The 18728-nt window shown below is 37.7% G+C and overlaps 1 protein-coding gene across 2 annotated transcripts in view; it reads left to right on the plus strand.

The window, feature by feature from the left end:
* Nucleotides 1-18728, plus strand: part of LOC101862134 (leucine-rich repeat protein SHOC-2) — a 44244-nt gene that overhangs the window by 13356 nt on the left and 12160 nt on the right. For both annotated transcript variants that reach the window (XM_035971696.1, XM_005105643.3), the window contains exons 5-16: nt 221-436; nt 902-997; nt 1404-1524; nt 2021-2129; nt 3502-3595; nt 5642-5746; nt 6997-7111; nt 8652-8776; nt 9548-9635; nt 10520-10589; nt 11457-11524; nt 18298-18467. In XM_035971696.1, coding sequence (XP_035827589.1) covers nt 221-436; nt 902-997; nt 1404-1524; nt 2021-2129; nt 3502-3595; nt 5642-5746; nt 6997-7111; nt 8652-8776; nt 9548-9635; nt 10520-10589; nt 11457-11524; nt 18298-18467 — 1377 coding nt within the window. The remainder of the gene's footprint in view (nt 1-220; nt 437-901; nt 998-1403; nt 1525-2020; nt 2130-3501; nt 3596-5641; nt 5747-6996; nt 7112-8651; nt 8777-9547; nt 9636-10519; nt 10590-11456; nt 11525-18297; nt 18468-18728) is intronic.

The following is an 18728-nucleotide window of genomic DNA, read 5'->3' on the forward strand; positions in this document are numbered from 1 at the left end:
CAGCCCAAAATGGACGCTGCTTCGGAAAAACAGGTATTAACCATTTTGTATTAGATGTGAGAACATGATGACTTGACACTGAAAGTTTTAGATAGCTGAATTTCTTCATAACTCGTATAAAAGAGAATCTAAATTGTGTTAAAAGGTTGTAAGAGCTGTAATTATTTTATCCTTTTAAAAATATCTGGGGCTCATTTGTCAAAACTTATTTGAAATACAGATTTCTCACTTGCCTACAAGTGTGAAAGAGCTGACACAACTGAGTGAGCTGTACCTGTACAGTAACCGGCTGACTCAGCTGCCTGCAGAGATGGGCTCCCTCACTGGTCTCATGACGTTGGCCTTGAATGAGAACTCTATATCAAGCCTCCCAGAAACCTTTGTAGCCTTGACAAAGCTGAGAGTGCTAGATCTGAGGCATAACAAACTTCAAGAGGTAAAGTTCTGCTTTTTCCTATGTTTTAATTTTTTAAAGAATTTTTTTATTTCGGGTGAAGCCTTTAAATCAGTTATTCTTTCAAACTTGGTTTTTGCCTTCTGACTTTATGGGGGTAATATATTATGTTATGTCCTGAAAAAACTTTATCCATATTTCCATAATTCTCGTTATTTTTAGTTTAGGGAATTTGTAATTTGTACCTTTCTGGTTCTTCGTATTTGTTGTAATAACTGTTCATACCCCTTTAACAATTTTATTGTTCATTTTGAAACCTCAGGTTGCTTTACTTGGATAAGTTAGTGCTTTGGGATGGGGGGGGGGGGGGGGGGGCACTGCTGACTTGATAGGAAGTAATGGTTTGGTTACAAACATATAGGTTGCCATCAGTTGTGTTTTCATGTGCTTTATGTTCCGTTTCATTGAGTCCCATTTGAATGAATTGCTGCTTTTTGTTTGTTTCAGATCCCAAAAGTTGTGTATCAGCTGAGGTCATTAACTACATTGTTCCTTAGATTTAACAGAATTCGTGTGGTGGATGAAGAGATTAGTAACTTAACTGTAAGTTTACTTTTATAGATATTTTGGGTTTGTCTGTTGTTTCTTTAAAAATAGTTTTAGCATTGTGTGAGATGTCATATGGTCCGGGGTTACCATTGGTAAATACTGCCATTTTTATGAGTGGTTGGGAGGGTATGCCTGGTAGATTATATGGTAATTTGATTTGATCTTTCTATCTTTTAAATCTGTTTCGTTGCTTCTCGTGACTATATAAGATTAACATAGTGTCATGTCAGTTCTCTGTACAATGACCAGTGTTTTTTGTCTGAACTCTTTCCTCTCTCCCATCCTCAGTTTAATGCTTACTATGTTGAAATGACTTAAATTTGTCAATATCTGTTAATTTTTATCAACAAGTATTGCTTCATCTGACTTCTTTACATGCAAGTCCTCTATCTTTCCTCAGAATTTGACTCGATTTAGCCTAAGGGAAAACAAAATCAAGGAGCTGCCAAAAGGAATCGGGAAGCTGGAAAAACTTGTGATTTTTGACATTTCGCATAATCATCTAGAACATTTGCCTGATGGTAAGTCTGGACTAAGACCATGACAGAGTGATTTTTTGTTGGTTTTTGTGTATTATTTTTCATAAGCTGGTTATTAATTTTTGTTGTCAGTTTTTCAGTTATTGCAAGGGTATAGCGGTCAAATGCTGTCTTTTATTTGTCAACCTCTTTGTTCTCACAAAGCCCCTTTAGAGCTATTTTCACCTCTACACTTAAGGATCTATATGACATGGCTGCGGTGAAAGTTCTTCTTTTTGGGGGTGTAATAATGTACTGTCCTTTTTTTTAAAAACTGTAGACTTGCACAGTGCCCTCTAGAAGTGTAATTGAGATATCCTCTCTCTTTCTCTTTCCCTCCAGTCCCCCTCCCCCCCCCTCTCTTTTCCTCTCCCTTTCCCTCTCTCTCTCTCCCTCTCCTCCCTTTCCGCATGCTTATGTGCTAAAATTGTTTGTGTTGGGGAAGACTTGCATCAAACAGGGTGAAATACCGTATGAAATTGTTGCTGTCCCTTTTCAGACATTGGCAAGTGTGTCATGCTGAACTCCCTTGACCTGCAGCACAATGAACTTCTTGACATCCCTGACTCCATTGGTAACCTCACACAGTTAGCTAGACTTGGACTCAAGTGAGTAATGTGTTTTTACATGATTTTTGTGGCTGAATGTTTTTAAACTTTAATCTGACACCAGGCTGATTTTGTAGAAAAGTTGTGGGGATGGTCATTGGGGATATTTTGTCTGAATTGATGATGCTCTGCTTATGTTTTTCTATCTTTTTTGGTTGATGGCAATTCTGATTTAAGGGTAAATATCTTTTGAGATAATTACATACCATGCTGGAAAAAATTTGTGAGGCATCATGGTGAAATCAGGCGCTCGTCAAAATAATGAAATCGAAGAAAAAATAATTTTTCCTCCGGTTTGGTAGTTTTTATCAAAATTTTGCTTTTTGGCTAAACAACTTTTATGTTCATATGAAAACACATTTCCAGGTGAATTTTACTGGAAAAACCTTGTAGAAAGGCATAAAATATGTAATTTTCAGTTTTCAAGGACTCTTAAGCTATGAAGTCACCAAACTTTGGTGGCCATTTTCTCATTAATTTAACCTCTGAAACCAGGCTACTATACCTTCTTCAATCGCAAAAATCTCTACTTCTATTCAAGCCAGATGGATACTTACTTCTTTGAAAACCAGGCAAATGAATAAGCTTTCAGATGATATCAATAACTCCGCATGCTCGAAAATTGACGAGCGCCTGATTCCACAACGTTGTGACACATTTATTCAGGCCGTATTGATACTAATCATAGTTATGACTGAAATTCTTCAAGCTCCTAAGTTTTTTTATTTCCTTTCTACAGAACAGTCCAAAGTATCTGCGCTGTACTCATCTTTCATTGTAATAAAGGCAGCTGCTCTATGATACTTAATTATTGTTGGCTTTGTTCGATTGTTCAAGGGAACCATGTAATGTTGAGCTACGATTAGTCAAGTCGATTTCCATATTGATGCAAGTATGTCGGCCAGCTCAACTTTTTATCTTGCTTTATTATACAGACCCTACCATATGAATAAGTGTCCATCTCGCTGTATCACATTTGTTTTGAGGGAAATAAAGGGCTATGTTGTTCTATGATATGGTTGAACCTGCTCTGTCACCTGTATAAGACAATTGCCCCACCCCCACCCACGTCTTTCATTTTTTAAATATTATAATAACACTGTTTAAGAGGTCCACTTTTCTCCTCCATGGCGAATGGCCATCCTTGACCATCTCAACTGTATTTTTTTCTGGTATTCAATGTTCAAGCCCTCTTTTTATTTTTCAGAGCTTATTGAGAATTTCAATCTTTTTTCCTATCCACAACAATTATTTGTCACTTTGGCAGGTTTTGTAGATTGATGAAATTGTGGGGGGGGTTTTTTGGGTTAAAAGGAGTTTTGAAGAAGCCTTTTCATAGGAGTAATTTGTACTTTCCCTTTTTTTATTTCAGATACAATCGGCTCAGTGTGATTCCAGGCACCCTTGCCAACTGCATAAATATGGATGAATTCAATGTAGAAGGAAATAACATATCATCACTACCTGTGAGTGTGGTTACCGATGGTCTTATAGAGGTGGTGTCAAATATTCTGCTGGGGGGGGGGGGGGACTACATAATCACAGGGTGAAACCGGGCTATTTGAAGGACCATTTTCAAAAGCTAAAAATTCAAAAACGAAGCCATGCTATCTATGAACTAATTCATCATCCTGTGCCAGATCTGCGACAGACATCGACGATCATGGTTTTCCATTTATTCCTTTGTTCAGATGCTCTCAAAAAAGCTACGTTTCCCTGATCTTTCCCTGTTACCCATTTGTTTAGGTTCCCTAAGTATGTTGTTCTGGGCCTTCCCCTGCCTCACTTGCCCTCAATTTTGCCAGTGAGAGCTAGATGTTCAAGACCCTTATGTCTATGCAGGTGTCCCAAAAACTGCATTTATCGTTTCCTGATTGTTTTTAACATTGAGCGTCCCTCGTGGGCTTCATCAAGCACTGCCTCATTTGATTTCTTTTCCTTCCACGATACTCTTAGCAGATTCCTAAGAAACCACATTTCTGTTGCTTCTATTTTATTTTGACTGTCTTTAGTGGTTGTCCAGCATTCACAGCCATATAGAAGATGAACTAATTACATTTTTGTAATCTGCACACAAATCTTAAGAAAATGACGCTAGCTTTTCTTGACTTTGTAAATAATTTTATTATCATTTTTAGAAGACTTGCATTTTAGTGGATGACAAAAATAGTCAAAATAGCAAAGTGAAAATATCATTTGAAATTTTTTTTTTTCAAGAATTAGAAAAAGGTAGCGTCATTTTATTTGGAATTGCATAGGGCACCTACCCTCCAAATTTCATGTCTTTATCTTGAATGGATTTTGAGTTTTTAGCTTTAAAGCCAAGAAATTACTATTCTGAGGAAAGGAGCAAAAACGTCGCAAAATTGCTTTAAAGCATTGCATTGGCTCACAATGTTCAAAATTTATTGAGTTATCGCTTTGAAATAAGACTTTGGGAGTACTTCCATTCAATTTAGCTCATAATTTTCTAGGGAAGTATCTTTAAACCCAAAAAACATTGTATGGGCCCAAACTGGACCCCAAAAACCCGTGTGTGGCCTTAAACTTTTTGTGAGATGACTAGTGTTGGCAGGCAAAGCCGATATGCTGTGGATGACATTTAGATGGTTTCCATGAATACTCATCTTTCATATTTTTGAAGGGTCCTTTATTTTTAATAAATTTCTTGTTGTGTCGTAGGCGCTGCAAGAAGAACATGCCAGCACCTGTTTTGGAAAATGTATATTGTTCAGATTTATGGGTGGTTGGTGCATACTTTTTTGGGGGTAAGTTTTATGGCGCCCGCAACTGCATACGGTCATATGAGCGCACGGGACACTATAAACGTTTTGCAGTTGGGAGGAAATTTTGAATTTTGCCTGGGTGGCGGCCGAAGCCTTCTCTGATCGATTTTAGACCACCAAGGGATCTTTACCATGCACAACTTGCACACGGGACCTGCGAGATTTTTCGCCCTTGTCCAAGAAGGCTAGGTGTAGATCTTTCCTACCAGATCAGGGGTGTGGCTGAAAGACAGCAGTAAGAAGGAGCCAAGGAGTAGTAGTATATAGGCTGCAGAAAGAGTCAGGAGCCCAGAGGTGGGGGCAAAGGAGGTGAGAGGTTTCGGGCAGAAAGTGGAGACGAAAGCAGAGGACAGAACATTGAGAGCAGGAAAGGAGGTGAAAGGAGACGATTTTAGAGAAGAAATTTTTTCGATAGCTACCCGGATTCGAACCTGGGACCTTTGAATGAGAGGCGAACACCTTAACCTTTAAGCCACGAGAGCCCTTGTGCATACTTTAGTGTGGTTTTGCTTCTTCTATCTGTTTTGTTGATTATGATTTACATCGCCTCTTCATAGGGAAATAAAACAGTAAATGGTTACCATATGTGACCACAGTTCAGTAACATTTTGACTGCAAGTCATTTTTTGAAAGGATTTTTTTTCTTGTGCTGAGGAACATATTTGTGCGATGGAAAACTATACGAAGTAACATTAATGAGTACTGACTTTTTGCTCTTGTCCTTAGGAGGGCCTTCTGTCAAGTCTCACACAGCTGAATGTCATCACACTGTCAAGAAACAAATTTGAGAAGTATCCTACTGGAGGACCTTCTCAATTTTGCTCTGTATATGTAAGTTAATTTGCTTTTTTTATATAGTATTAACATTTTCTTTTCTGTATCAGCTATTATGTTTCTGCCTCTTCATCTCAAGGTAGAGATATTGGGACTGCTAACTCACTCAGTCCAGAGAGCTTTTTCCTGAAAGTGTACCTAGATACCGGTCATTTTGGCAGTTATGTAAGGACCCACTAATAACCTTAAATATAATCCAATTGCTTTGAAATTTGGCACAAAGTACAACTGAAGATGGATCTTTAGACATTCCAAATTTGAAGTATGTAGCTTTAGTAGTTTTGCTTTGGGGTGTTGTACAAATTTGGCATTTTTACGGGCCTCTTTTTTTTCCCATGGCCGAATGAACGAGAGCAAGCCTACATTGATATTCAAATATGCTTGTGAGTGTCTAGATCTATATATTGTATGTCATGTATGATAAAGACTGTTGAATACTTTCATCAATAAAAAAAATGTATGTGTGAGAAAGCCAGAGAGAATCAATTGCGAGACATGCTGAGTTGATCAGTGTGAACCAAAGTGCTAAATGTGCTTTCATAAAAATCGCCATTTCTCTGTGTGTTACGACAGTAGAAACAAAGTTCCAGCACCCCTCTAGGCAGTATTGGCTGGGGAAATAATAAGTTAACCTTATATAAAACTTGAGGCCGTTTTGCGAAACGAAACATCTAGTATACAGAACAAAACTATAAAACTGAGTTATCTCGGCCATGGGATTGAACGCAGTCACGGGATTGAGTGAGTTAAAAGTATATTATTTCATTGTTCTCTTCTCAAAATTTTATTGATATTCATTGATAAATGAAATTAAGCATGAAAACATGTGAGGAAAAAAAAAAGGTGATATTAAGAACTCATAACTCCTAAACTTATTTTGAAATTATGTTTCTGTTAAAATAATCTTTTATTTGTTAATATACTGAAGGACATTTACATTTTATTTGAATCTTTGAATAAGTATGGACAGTAAGGCTTTTTTTTTAGATACCCTTCAGTTCAATGGTTATTCAACCAAAATTGTTATTAGTCAATGACTTATTGAGTCTCCCACACCCACACAGGGTGTGTTCTCTGGATCTCCCTTGTTCTGGTAGCAAATCAGCGGTATGTACTGTGTTTGGAGGCAGAAACTTGTTTTCTGGTCCTTCTTGTTGTGGGTTTTCATGTTAACCACAGAGCCTGTCTTTTTCAACTGTATGCAGACTGGTGCCAAATTATAATCTTTTTCTTTTTCTGTCTGGCAGTCCTTAAACATGGAGCACAATCAAGTGAACAACATTCCTCTTGGGATTTTCTTGCATGCAAGTCACCTCACCAAACTGAATATGAAAGACAATCAGCTGTCAGCTCTGCCTTTGGGTATGTTGCTATCATTAAATTACTCCGAAATTAACTTCGGCAATCGTGGAATTAGTGTGATGGTATTATTTTTGTCAGTTCAGTGCAACAAAAATGTGCCAAGGAGAAAAACATCTTGTGTAACTGTGTGTAGTGTTATGCTACTTAAAAACTGATGTCCCATTGCCCTGCAGTCCAGCAGAGGAGGTTTATAGATGTTTTTCTGCTGGTGTCTTTTGACTTAAAAGTATTAAAATCTCTTCAAGTCACCTTAGCCTTGCAGTTAACTCATTCGCTACATGTTATTTTGGGCTTGTATATTAATTTTTTTCGGGAGGGCGAAATGAGATGATGACAGTTCACATGTTATGCAACACAATTTTGCTTGAATGGTGATGATATTTGAAAATAAAAAATTTATCATCTTTGGTGAAAATTAAAAAATAAAATTGTTTGCATCTAGTCAAATGATATGTCAAAATAACCATAAATGAATATTGAACTGGAAAATATTGAAAAATTTGCTGTTATTTTCATACATTCCGCTTAATTTATACATTTGGATCATAACCTCCAATTTTGAAAAACAATTTTTTTTCATCAAAATTTAGAAAAAAGTGCAAGATACATTCAAAAGTAGTACAGAACACGCGTATCGTATTATCTTGTAAGGAATTATTCAGAATTGCATTTGGAATAAAACTACACATGTCTTGAGTTGTATCTTTTGTGTTATTTTCCTTTTTAAAATTTGGGATTTAGGGTAGAAAATAATATTTTGACAATTTAAATCTAGATCTGAAAAATACTGATTTCTCAGTAACAAAGCGATGGCAATTTGAGTCTATTTTACGAATATAATTTCATTACTCTGAAGAAGAGCGCGACATTTCTTTAGTAAACAAAATAATGATACGTTTTGCTTTGTAAAAGTACTCAGACTGGTATCTGGGCTATAATTTGGGCATCGCGATAAAACAGTACTATAAACTTCGAAATCGTGTTTCAATTCTGAAGCAAAGTTTAGGATTTTCGATGGAAACGCTTGACCCGGAAGTCGACATTATATTATAACCTTTATTTTAACTTGGATATGTGGATTGGAATAAAATTTAAGCTAGAATTTTTGGTCGGTTCTCGAGCCATGGGGGACAGCTTGCCGTAGTGAAGTCACTTAAGCCACGACTCAGCGTAGCGAATGAGTTAAGACAGCATGCTGGCAATCATACTTTGTCAAAGGGCTAGATAGGGCGTTGAATACTTTTGAAGGTTGTTTACATTTAATATCCACAATTTTACTGGCTGTAAATGGGCAGATTTCCTTTTGTAGGAAAGTGTGTAAATGATTTTGTTCCATGCTGTATGTCCAGTTTAGACTGAGTGTTCTAATGGAATGAACAAAGGAGATATTGTTGAGTGAGCTTTCAGTTGTGTCAGGCACAGAACTATAAATGAGCAATTTAACTTTACGATTTTGCTTTTATGGGGTGGATTTGACTTTTGTCTTCTTTCTTTCAATTGAAACATAAATAATTGCGGCTACATTTATGTGTCCTGACAGACATGGGCACCTGGCAGAACATGGTGGAGCTGAGCCTGGGAACAAATCAGCTGACCAAGATTCCAGATGACATTCACCAGCTGCAGAAGCTGGAGGTCCTTAGTCTCAGCAACAATACTCTCAGGGTGAGTGTACAGAATGCAAGGGAACAGTTAGCTGCATTTTTTGGAGCTGTTTATCATCTTAGTTGTGACTAGTTTTTGTTACAGTCAGATTCTGTGGCTTTTTTGTTTTTTCTATTGCTTTGGATGGGGGTCTTTACAAATTAACTTCGCTTTTGTAAAAGTGCAACAGTCTATGGAAGATTGTCTTCCCTAGGGCATTTGCGTGCTTTTCTGTGTAGTAAAAAAGTACAAGAAATTTGGAGTCAGGACAATGTTTTGGCAGGTGAAGTTATTAGTTTTCATTTGTTGCCATTCTACCTTGTTATTTATTAATTGTGATAATCTTCAGGGGCAGCAGAATGTTTTCTTCCTTTTTGACTTTTCCCAGACTATCTAACTCTGTGTGGTCCCCTCCATTCTTTCCCTTACCCTCTAGTCTGTGTCCTAAAAAAGACACTATATTGGCAGATTTATCAGAAATGCAAATGTTCTACAAAATTTCGTCCTTTTTGTCCTTTTTTTAAAAAGCATTTTGCTATTAAGACTGATTTGTCTAGCACAGATATGTTGTAAACAGAGTTAATAACGTGTGGATGTTTGAACAGATTGAAAAAGAGGGCCGTTGAGAAGCAATAATGGAAACTATTATGAAAGTTCTTAATATAGACGCTTTTTATATTGAAATTCTTTTCTTGTATTTGATGGTGTCTAATTCTTCCTGGGGTGAATTTTCATTTAAACCATGACTGTGTTCATCATCATCAATGTCTTGTCTTTTTCTCGATTTTTCAGCGCCTGCCGCCAAACATAGGGAACTTGAAAAAACTTCGGGTATTAGACTTAGAGGAAAATAGGTTAGAATCTTTGCCACACGAAATAGGTAAGTAATATGAAATTTGAAATGAACTCAGTTATTTAACGGAACTTTCTGAGTATCAGCAACAACAGAATCTGATGAATCTCTTAGTTACAGTAAAATGTCTGACGGTCAAAGTTCTTTTAAACGATTGGTTGAAGATGGTACACAGAAATAAAATTTTGGTGATCACTACCATTGGCAAAGAGGTTCAAACCTTTAGACTCCGTACAGAAGTCTCTCAGCCTCACTTATTAAGCCCACTGTCAACCCTCTGGATTAAGCACAGTGTTCTACTGCTTAATTTTTGTTGTGAACATTCAAAAACATTAAAAAGTGAAGGAACCTCAAGAAACAAAATGACCTTTTGATTTGCATAATTCAGTTTTTTTTCAGTCGTATGTTATTTTTACAGTAAGACAAATATGAATAGTTAGTACCCCTTCAGCGTATGGGTTACGAAATTTACTAAAATGATGCTTGGGATTCTGACACTGAAAGAGTTAAGTCTGTTCTAAGTGAGCATGATGAGTGGTCGAAGATAGTTTCAGTAATGTGTAAGTTAAGAATGAAATGTTGTTGTAATGAAATCTTTTGCTTAACAGGGGCGCTGATAATGTAAAGGAATTCTGAAAACTTGAAAATACTTTATGAGAAATAATTCAAAATTTTCTGATGGTGGATCTTAGAAATAGTTCTGCTCAAACAAGTGCACCAGTATATATGCAGATTACTAAAATTCTGCAGTGTATTTGGTTTTAATTAATTTTATTTGTTTGCTTAATTAATTGACCACTGGATTTGCTTGTCATGTAGAATTCATCTTTTATATTTTTTAGCCCTTGCCCTTCCTATGTTTGACATCAAATGAAGTGAATGCCCTGTAAATTTGTGTTTTTCCTTCCCAGGTCATTTACAAGACTTAACAAAGTTAATTGTCCAGTCCAACCACTTGGTCTCCCTGCCAAGATCTATTGGGTGAGTATTGACAGAATTTTACCCTGCAGGTCGGTGAAATTTTCTACCTCTCCTTATTGTTTGTCATGACAGATATGTCATATCCGTCTGTCCAAGTTCTACAATTTTGCTATGTGTATTGGGCCTGTTTTATTTTTGTTTTTTTTGTTTTGTATAAGCATAATGTGCATAATATTTCTACCCAAGGGATTTCAAGCCTTTCTTTTTGTAAACGCAAGTTACCCTTTATGGACACTCACTCATTGTTTCTTTGCAATAGGACACTAGTTGTTACTTTAAGGCTGTGACATTGTGAACAATTCAGCTAACTTTATATTTTGTAACGTTTTATTTTGCTGTATTTTTGCAATATTTGCTCCTTGCTTTTGTGTTTTACTTCTAAAGGGTAAATTGAAGAACTCGGACAGGTTGTCATAGTGAAGATAAAACTGTTGATGGGGCAACAGACTCTTGCTTTGGGTCGAAAAACATGTTTTGTCGAAACATTTTGTACCATGGGTCACAAAGTAAATATAGACTGCAGAATTCATTTATGTGAGGCAAATACTTTTATTTGAACAATAAGACATAATATTACTCAGCGAATTAGTTTCTAAAGTATGTCAAGTGCATAGGAACATGATTATTCTCTGATTAATAAAAGGCCATATCCACATCGTGGAAATGTTATGTTTTATATGAAAATATTTGGGGAAAAAACTATTTAAAGAATGGTAACGTAAAAAAAAAAAGGGACCAGAAAGGCTGCATCATTTCTGCAGAATTAAATAACATTGGAATTTATTGTCCTTGTATTTTAAGAGAATATGTTCTATATTCTCATTCTTTGGTTATGGTTTTCTAACTTACAATTTACTGAATCTGCAGATTTCTGAAGAATTTGACATATCTTGGTGCCGGGGAAAACAATCTTACATCTCTGCCAGTAGAAATTGGTAAGTCAGTGTTGATGGTGTCACATGAATTTTATTGTTAACACTGTTCAATGTCTGGTCGTTTGTCACGTATACACCTCAAAAACGTTCTATACAAAATCCAGGTATGCTGCCCGGACTCGTGAACAATGTAGAAAAGCCAATGAAAATTAAATTAATTTTTTGCTTTAGGCCTTTATTATTTTGTACCTAAGAAAGAGTCTTCAATTCTAAGAATTATGCTTTTGGAATTTGAAAAATAGGTTCATAAATAAAAAAAAGTTAGGGGGTTCATACCTGTAAATCTACCGCCAATAGTCGGAAATCCGCCAATCGTATCCGCCAATCGTAAAATCTCCCTTTTTCAAGGTAACCAAACGCCGCTCAGAAATTTTGATAGAAAACCATCGCGTGAATCTGTTTCACCCACCAGCGCTGCGTCTAAAAATAGATTTATCGATCGGCCGACAGACGATGTGCTGAGCCGCCGAGCCCTGTTCGCCTCGCGCATGCGCCTCTCACTTGCGTCCGCCATCGCTGACGGCTCTCGTTAGCTCCATTCAGACACTCTTTTTCCGACCCTTATGTTTCTTTGTATTTGCCAAAATGTTTGGCGGAACTTTTTTAATTCAATTGTTGCGGAGAATAATGCGAAAGATAATTCTTGCGTACTGTACGGAGTACAGGCCGAGGGCGAGTCTTCGACGAATTGAAATCTGATTCTTTCTCATTCTCTCTCCATTGTTCGTTCGAATAGGATGGCCTGTTGAGTTGATTTATGATTTTTGTGGAATTTTAACTTTGATACATTTGATTTTCTATTTGGATTATGTTCTATTATATTATTGTGAGTGTGTTATCCATAGGTTACCGTATTTTGGTGTTAGTTTAACGCAAGTGTAGTAGAAATCTACTTTTTTGAACTCGCGTTTTATAATTTATAGCCTCTTAAAGGCTAGATCTAGATCTAGATTATAGATCTAGATCTAGATAGATCTCCATGTCCAGTATGGCAGGCCTTGCTTTTGTGGATCGCAACAGCGATTTAAAGGCAGTTGAAAGCAAGCCCCCCCCCCCAATCATTACTGTATAAAGTAGATTTATTTTGGGTGAGTTAATTTCATTTCATTTTTATTTTCAGGCATTTTTTTTCTTATATTACTGTTATTACCAGTATGTGTCACTATATATATGTCAACTGTATTCGCACTATGTGTCTTTTGTCAGTTTTTGCGTTTTATGATATTCACATCGATGAGTTCAGACAATTCTTTGATTGGCCATTTACAAGTATGGGGGTTGTAAAGGTCGGCAAAATATGGATGACCCACATATGTGTGTGTGCCTGGTGAAAGGGACCACATGTCGCATTTTGAAAAATCCCCGTTTTTTGGCATTTTCTTGTACAGAATTCATTTCTGGACAATGTGCTTTTTAAATTTTGAAGATATCTTCAGTAGTTTTTTAGATATTGGCGATTTTGTAAGGCAGGGTACGGAAACAAAGTTTTGAGAAAAACGGCTCTAAAGTTTCACCTTTGTTTCTGCAGAAAAAACAAAAACAGAACACCCTTTTTTCATAAGTCACCATTCTAGTAAAAAGGTTTTGCTGTTGCTGAAATATAATGTTGTTAAATCATGTTCATAATTATTATTGTTTTGTTTAAAAACTTGATACCCCCCTCCCTCCCCCTTCATCTCCTGCAACACACACAGGCAAAAAAAAAGTATCTTCACCAGAGTAACTAGGGAACTTAACACTATCAATCATCAGGGTCAGAGGAAAACTTTTTGTTCCTTACCCACTTAACAAGATTGCCACATATCCAGATCTTAGAACCCAGACTCTCCCAGGAATAAATGAAATTTTGTTCTGCATACATTTAGAATTAAGAAAACAAAAATGCACTAGATCTACTATGAGTAAGTTTCAGTAAGCTAGATCTAAACTAGATCTAGATCTAGATCTAGGTTTATCAAGAAAGAACAGCGTAAAGATAATTATTACTATTAATTATCATTATAATAAATAATTATTAGTTTGCTAAATCTAAATCTATTTCTGTTATCACTGTTGTTTTTGTTGTTGTTAATCTTTACCTGCTTCGCTCGGTTCTGCTTCAAGTGCGGGGTCTGAAACCGGCGATGGCACCACAGATCGAACTCATCTTCTTCCTCTTCTCCCAAATCGACGTCAGAAACGAAATAATCGCATAGTACATCTCTAATGTCTTCTTCAGTTGCCATTCTGACATTCCAATGCGTCTAAGAGAATTGAGAATAGACACAATTTCCTGCTCACGAATAGCAGTACTAGATCTAGATCTAGATCTAGATTTAGTACTAGATCTACTACTAACAGTACCGGTAGTAGTAACAGCTGGCAGCTCCGCCGTGTTGTTGTGCTTCGAGACGACCTGACAACACAGTCGCTTCTCACAAACTAACTTTAAAAAGCAGCTCTACAATAAAAGAACAGCTTCAAAGTGTTTATATTACGTCTTCAAAACAAATTCACCACCACATTGAACAGGAATTTCAAGAAATACGGTTTGCACAGGGCAGAAATAGGCGATACAAGTTTGCTCTCCAAAGAAACAAAAGGGTATGGATGCGCAAAGTTTCGCTTTGTTTACATGTTCTAGATATTCATGCGCACTACCTGCCATTGGAGAGCAGAGAGAATGACCTAAATTTTAGTATGCAATGTGATTGGGTCGACTTTATGAATGGACAAGAGAAACCATCTGCAGTGTTTACCCTGAAAGCCAGTTTCCTCACGCATTTTTTGAGATTATGCAATATACCTCGGGTTAAAAAACACCTTTTAAAATGTATTTTAAAGTCAAAATCGCCCAAATCCTTGTAAATATCAATAAATAAATGGCTGAAAAATCCATTTTTAATGGAACTTAGTTTTTGTCAAAAATTCTATTTTTGACCTTTGAAGCCTGATATCTCGGTTTGAGAAAATGCGACATGTGGTCCCTTTCACCAGGCACACACACATAATATAATAGAAAAATACTTCTAAAAGTGGACCACACAATAGCAGATTCTCTAAGAAAATAGATGATATCTCAGTAATTAAATGGAATGTTAGAAAGAAACTTGGCTTCCCAATGTGTTTTTGGGTGGAGAAATCATTTCTGCAGTCAGATTTACTAACCATTTTGTAGTTATTTTGTTATAATTAAAATTTTGCTGTACATATTACAGACCTGCCACTCATCCCGATTTAATCGGGATATCCCGATTTTTTACCCCAAATCTCAAGCATCCTGATTTTCCCGATTTCGATCGCCAGTATCCTGATTTTTTGTTGTTGCATCAGTTGCGTCCAATTCTTAGAAAGAATATTAAAAGTTGTGCAATCTCTTTTGCTTGGAAGCACCGATTAGATTTTTCATCGGCAGGAACTTGGAACGCTACTTTCTGAAGCATCTCTGCCAAATCTAGTAGATGACTCACGCACGTTATTTCAACTAAAACCGACGTGGTATCGATTTTGAATTCCGACATGGATACGCTCAAGATTTACTTTCGCTTTTATAACCCAGAATTCTCCGACTGCGTCCTGATTACTGTAACAATTATGACATGGGCCTAAGAATAATCTATTTGTTGTTCTGCCATTGGTTTAAAAGCAAGCTTCGTCTTGAGTTCTGGTTAGTCGGGCCCATCATCAAGACCCGTCAGTGTAACTTTCAAACGCTCATTCGCAACACGTGACATGACCTCGTACGTGTGAGTAGCGCATGTGTCGGGGACCGTTGGCTGTCGGGGTCAGCAAAGTTCATTCACACCGGTCGCATTGGTCGGGGTGGGTTTTTTTAGACTTAACCAGGATAACCGGGGGGAGCGGGTGGGGGTATTGTTTTGACACTTTGGGCTTAAAGTGCGTGCCGTGATACAAGTAGAACCTACTAATTGAGGATAAAGGAATTTAAGAAAAAAGAAATAAATGAACAACCTAGGCGCAATCTTTTTTCGGGGGGGGGGGGGTGCCTTGGGTGTATTTGCGATGGAAGTCAAACGTTGTTACTGTATGAAAACGCGGGCTTTTTGCATGGATGATTAGAGTTATGTGTCAGCTATTTTCAAGACTACGAGAGTTTCAGCTGTACTGCAACCTGCGCTCCCCCACTCTATCCCACTCCGACTCGAGTAATGCTGTCTTTCAGTTTTCCCTCTATTTAGTAGCCCATACATGAACTTATTCCTGCAAAAGTTTTCAAGTTTTCTCTTGCATACTTTCCTCATAAAAGGGAACCAGGATCCCCCTTCCCCAGTACCCCATATGACTGATTTGCCGTTGATCCCGATTTTTTTCAACAGATCCTGATTTTTTTACTCTAACATCCTGATTTTTAGATTTCATAGAGTATCAGGTCTGCATATAACGATTTTGCGAAAAAGGGTAACGGGATGACAGCATTTTATTTATAGCATTGTGTCACAACACGGAATCTTTAAGGATATGTTGGCAGCGTGACTAAATAATGGCAAAACTTTCTTCGATGACTTTAGACCATTCCAACCATAAAATATAATTTAATTCAGTCTAGCATGCCATACAATTTAAAACCTTTTTTTCCCGTTGAGACGCGAACACCCCGCCCAGAATACCCCCATTGTGATGTTACAGGGGAACAAAGAAAAACAGCCTGATGCACGCACCCGCTACTGCCCTATTTCAAGTGACCAATGAACGGGCTTGGAATAGTCATGCGGGGATTTGTAGGTCACATACATTTGTCAAGGGAGTGAGGAGAAAATGGCCGGTCTCCGTGCGAAGCCACTTTGGATAGGGGGGTAGTCGTGCATTTTTCATAGCTGCCACTTTTCCGCTAAATAGCGGAAACTCCGCTTCATCTAGCTTTTCCCGCTATTTTCCTCCTTAGTCCACAGGACCGCTCGCGGTCACAAATTGCAATACTTTTTTTTTTACACGCGGAAAACACCGAACCGGAAGAGAGACGAAAACGCTGCCTGCGCATGTCCGCCCGTAGCTTTCTACTTCAATTTTTCTGTGCCTAGCGCTAGTTTCTCATATTGTGGAACAACAGTGTCAATCGAGCATCGGGACGATTGCGTGCCGAGTTGTCATTGAAAACGGCGGAAATTCGAGAGAAATTGATGCAGAATGCGTTCGGTGCGATAAAGAAATCATTCAGTACAGCAGCAAAGGTGTTGCCTCCTTGATCCAATACTACTGCTCTACATCGATGCACAAGTTTAAAGTGAAAGCAATCTTTTTATGAAACACCAGCTGGCAACAAACACTGGATTTTTAGTCACCAAACTGTGTCAAATGTTTGTTAGTGTTAGTCAACTTAGTGCCTTGTATACACCTTCGCGTGAATTTCCTCCTTTTTTGAAATTCCTGAGTGGCAGCTATGATTTTTATGATTATGTCTAAACAACTACTTGACACAGAATGTTCAAAATTTGAGGACACTATAGAGGAAAGATAGATCTCTTTCCTTCTCGACGTTGAAAATCAAGCTCCCTGTAGTTTTCGGTATACCCTATACGAAAGTGTTTCCGACGCAAAAGTATAGGTTAATTTATGTGTACAAACTTCAGCGTCTCCATACCATTAATTTGTCCAATTTTCTGAATGGTTGCCAAGTTTCATTCACACTGGTCCAGAAATAGAGCAGACCGAGTTTGAGAAAGTTAGGCTCTTCCAATCCAACCCGGTCCCAAAATTCACCTGCAAACGGGGACCAAAATTTCGCAGCGTGTGGTAGCCCGATTGACTTTGCTAAACAATGTCAGTTTCCTTGTGGTCTTTTTATTCTCCTGTTCACTGCTGTCACTCTGACATTCTTCAGTTCTTCCAGTTTTTGCAAATTTGCCGATATCCGCAAATGGAAAGATTTCTGTGAAAATTCGTGAAAAAATAATATAAAATTGTAAATAATTTTTTTAAAAAGCGAAATAAAAATTTTCTGTGATTGATAATAGTCAACAATAGCCCACCCATACCGGAAGAGTACCGGTACAAGGGAGAAAGCATGGCCTTTGATTTATATGGATTAACACAAGCAGAAAATTATGTATGCAAGGTGTGTTTTTTCTCACTTATTATCTTGTTAAATTTAGGCTTGAATAGCCAGAAATGGCATAGTTAGGACGCCCTGAAACAAAAAAAATTTCAAACATAAGGGAGGGGGGAGGGCACTGTCCCCCTTCAACCCCCTGCCAGGGCGCTGCCCGAACCCGAAAATCCTGGAAGAATGACATGTGCTGCAAGAAGCTATGATTCTTTTCTTTTTCCTTTTGCGATTTGCTTTGCTTTCTGGTTGGTTGTGTCTTCATCAGCTTGCTGATACTCCCTGAGAATATTCCTCCCTTGCCTCTTACAGGACTACCAGTAAACTGGGGAATGCCGGGGAAGTTTTTAAAATCTTTTTTCTTTGCTCCCTTGGCATTACATCACCTTCTACTCCTCTTTATTCTTCCTGCTGTATTTCTACATCAGTCTCTGTTTCTTAATATCAGCATTCCCAATCACTGCTACCTCCCATTCCGTCATCATCACTGTCCACTGACTATTTGCTCATTGTCTTGTTCCAGAACTAGTGTGCTAGCGCTAGATTTAGGTATCCAATAACACTTCATTTTGCTTTGGGCTATAGTTGGGGTTTTTTTAATCTATAGGAGAATGTGGCATGTAATGAAGCGAAAAGGTTAATGGAAGTATTTTTGATATTGGCACTTTGTGATGAACTCATTGTTTTAACAATAAGATTGCCGGGACCACCACTATTTGACTTGTTCTCTCAGGTGCCCTTCAGTCATTGGAGTCGCTGTACATAAATGACAATCCAGACTTGCACAGCCTGCCAGTTGAACTGGCCTACTGTTCCAACCTACAAATCATGTCTATAGAGAACTGTCCGCTCAGTCAGATCCCGGCGGATATTGTGGCAAGAGGGCCTTCCTTGGTCATCCAGGTAGGGGGTTTGTTCATGTACACAAAATGGCTTTTTCTATGTTTTGATGATGTCAGTATAAGAGTCAACTGTCCTGAAAAGGCTTACTTTGCAGAATGTGACTGTGGGAAAAGTGGCCAGGGCAGTCTTTACTTGAGAACATCAAAACAAAAGTGAGCGAATGCAATGTAATGCTGAAAGAGAGAGGGATATACAGTAAATTGTGTAGAGGGGACTTTACAGCCAATACACAATCATTTATAAGAACAAGTATTCTTTCAT

Source organism: Aplysia californica, unplaced genomic scaffold (genome assembly GCF_000002075.1).
Source record: "Aplysia californica isolate F4 #8 unplaced genomic scaffold, AplCal3.0 scaffold00483, whole genome shotgun sequence".
NCBI classification, from domain to species: Eukaryota; Metazoa; Mollusca; class Gastropoda; order Aplysiida; family Aplysiidae; genus Aplysia; species Aplysia californica.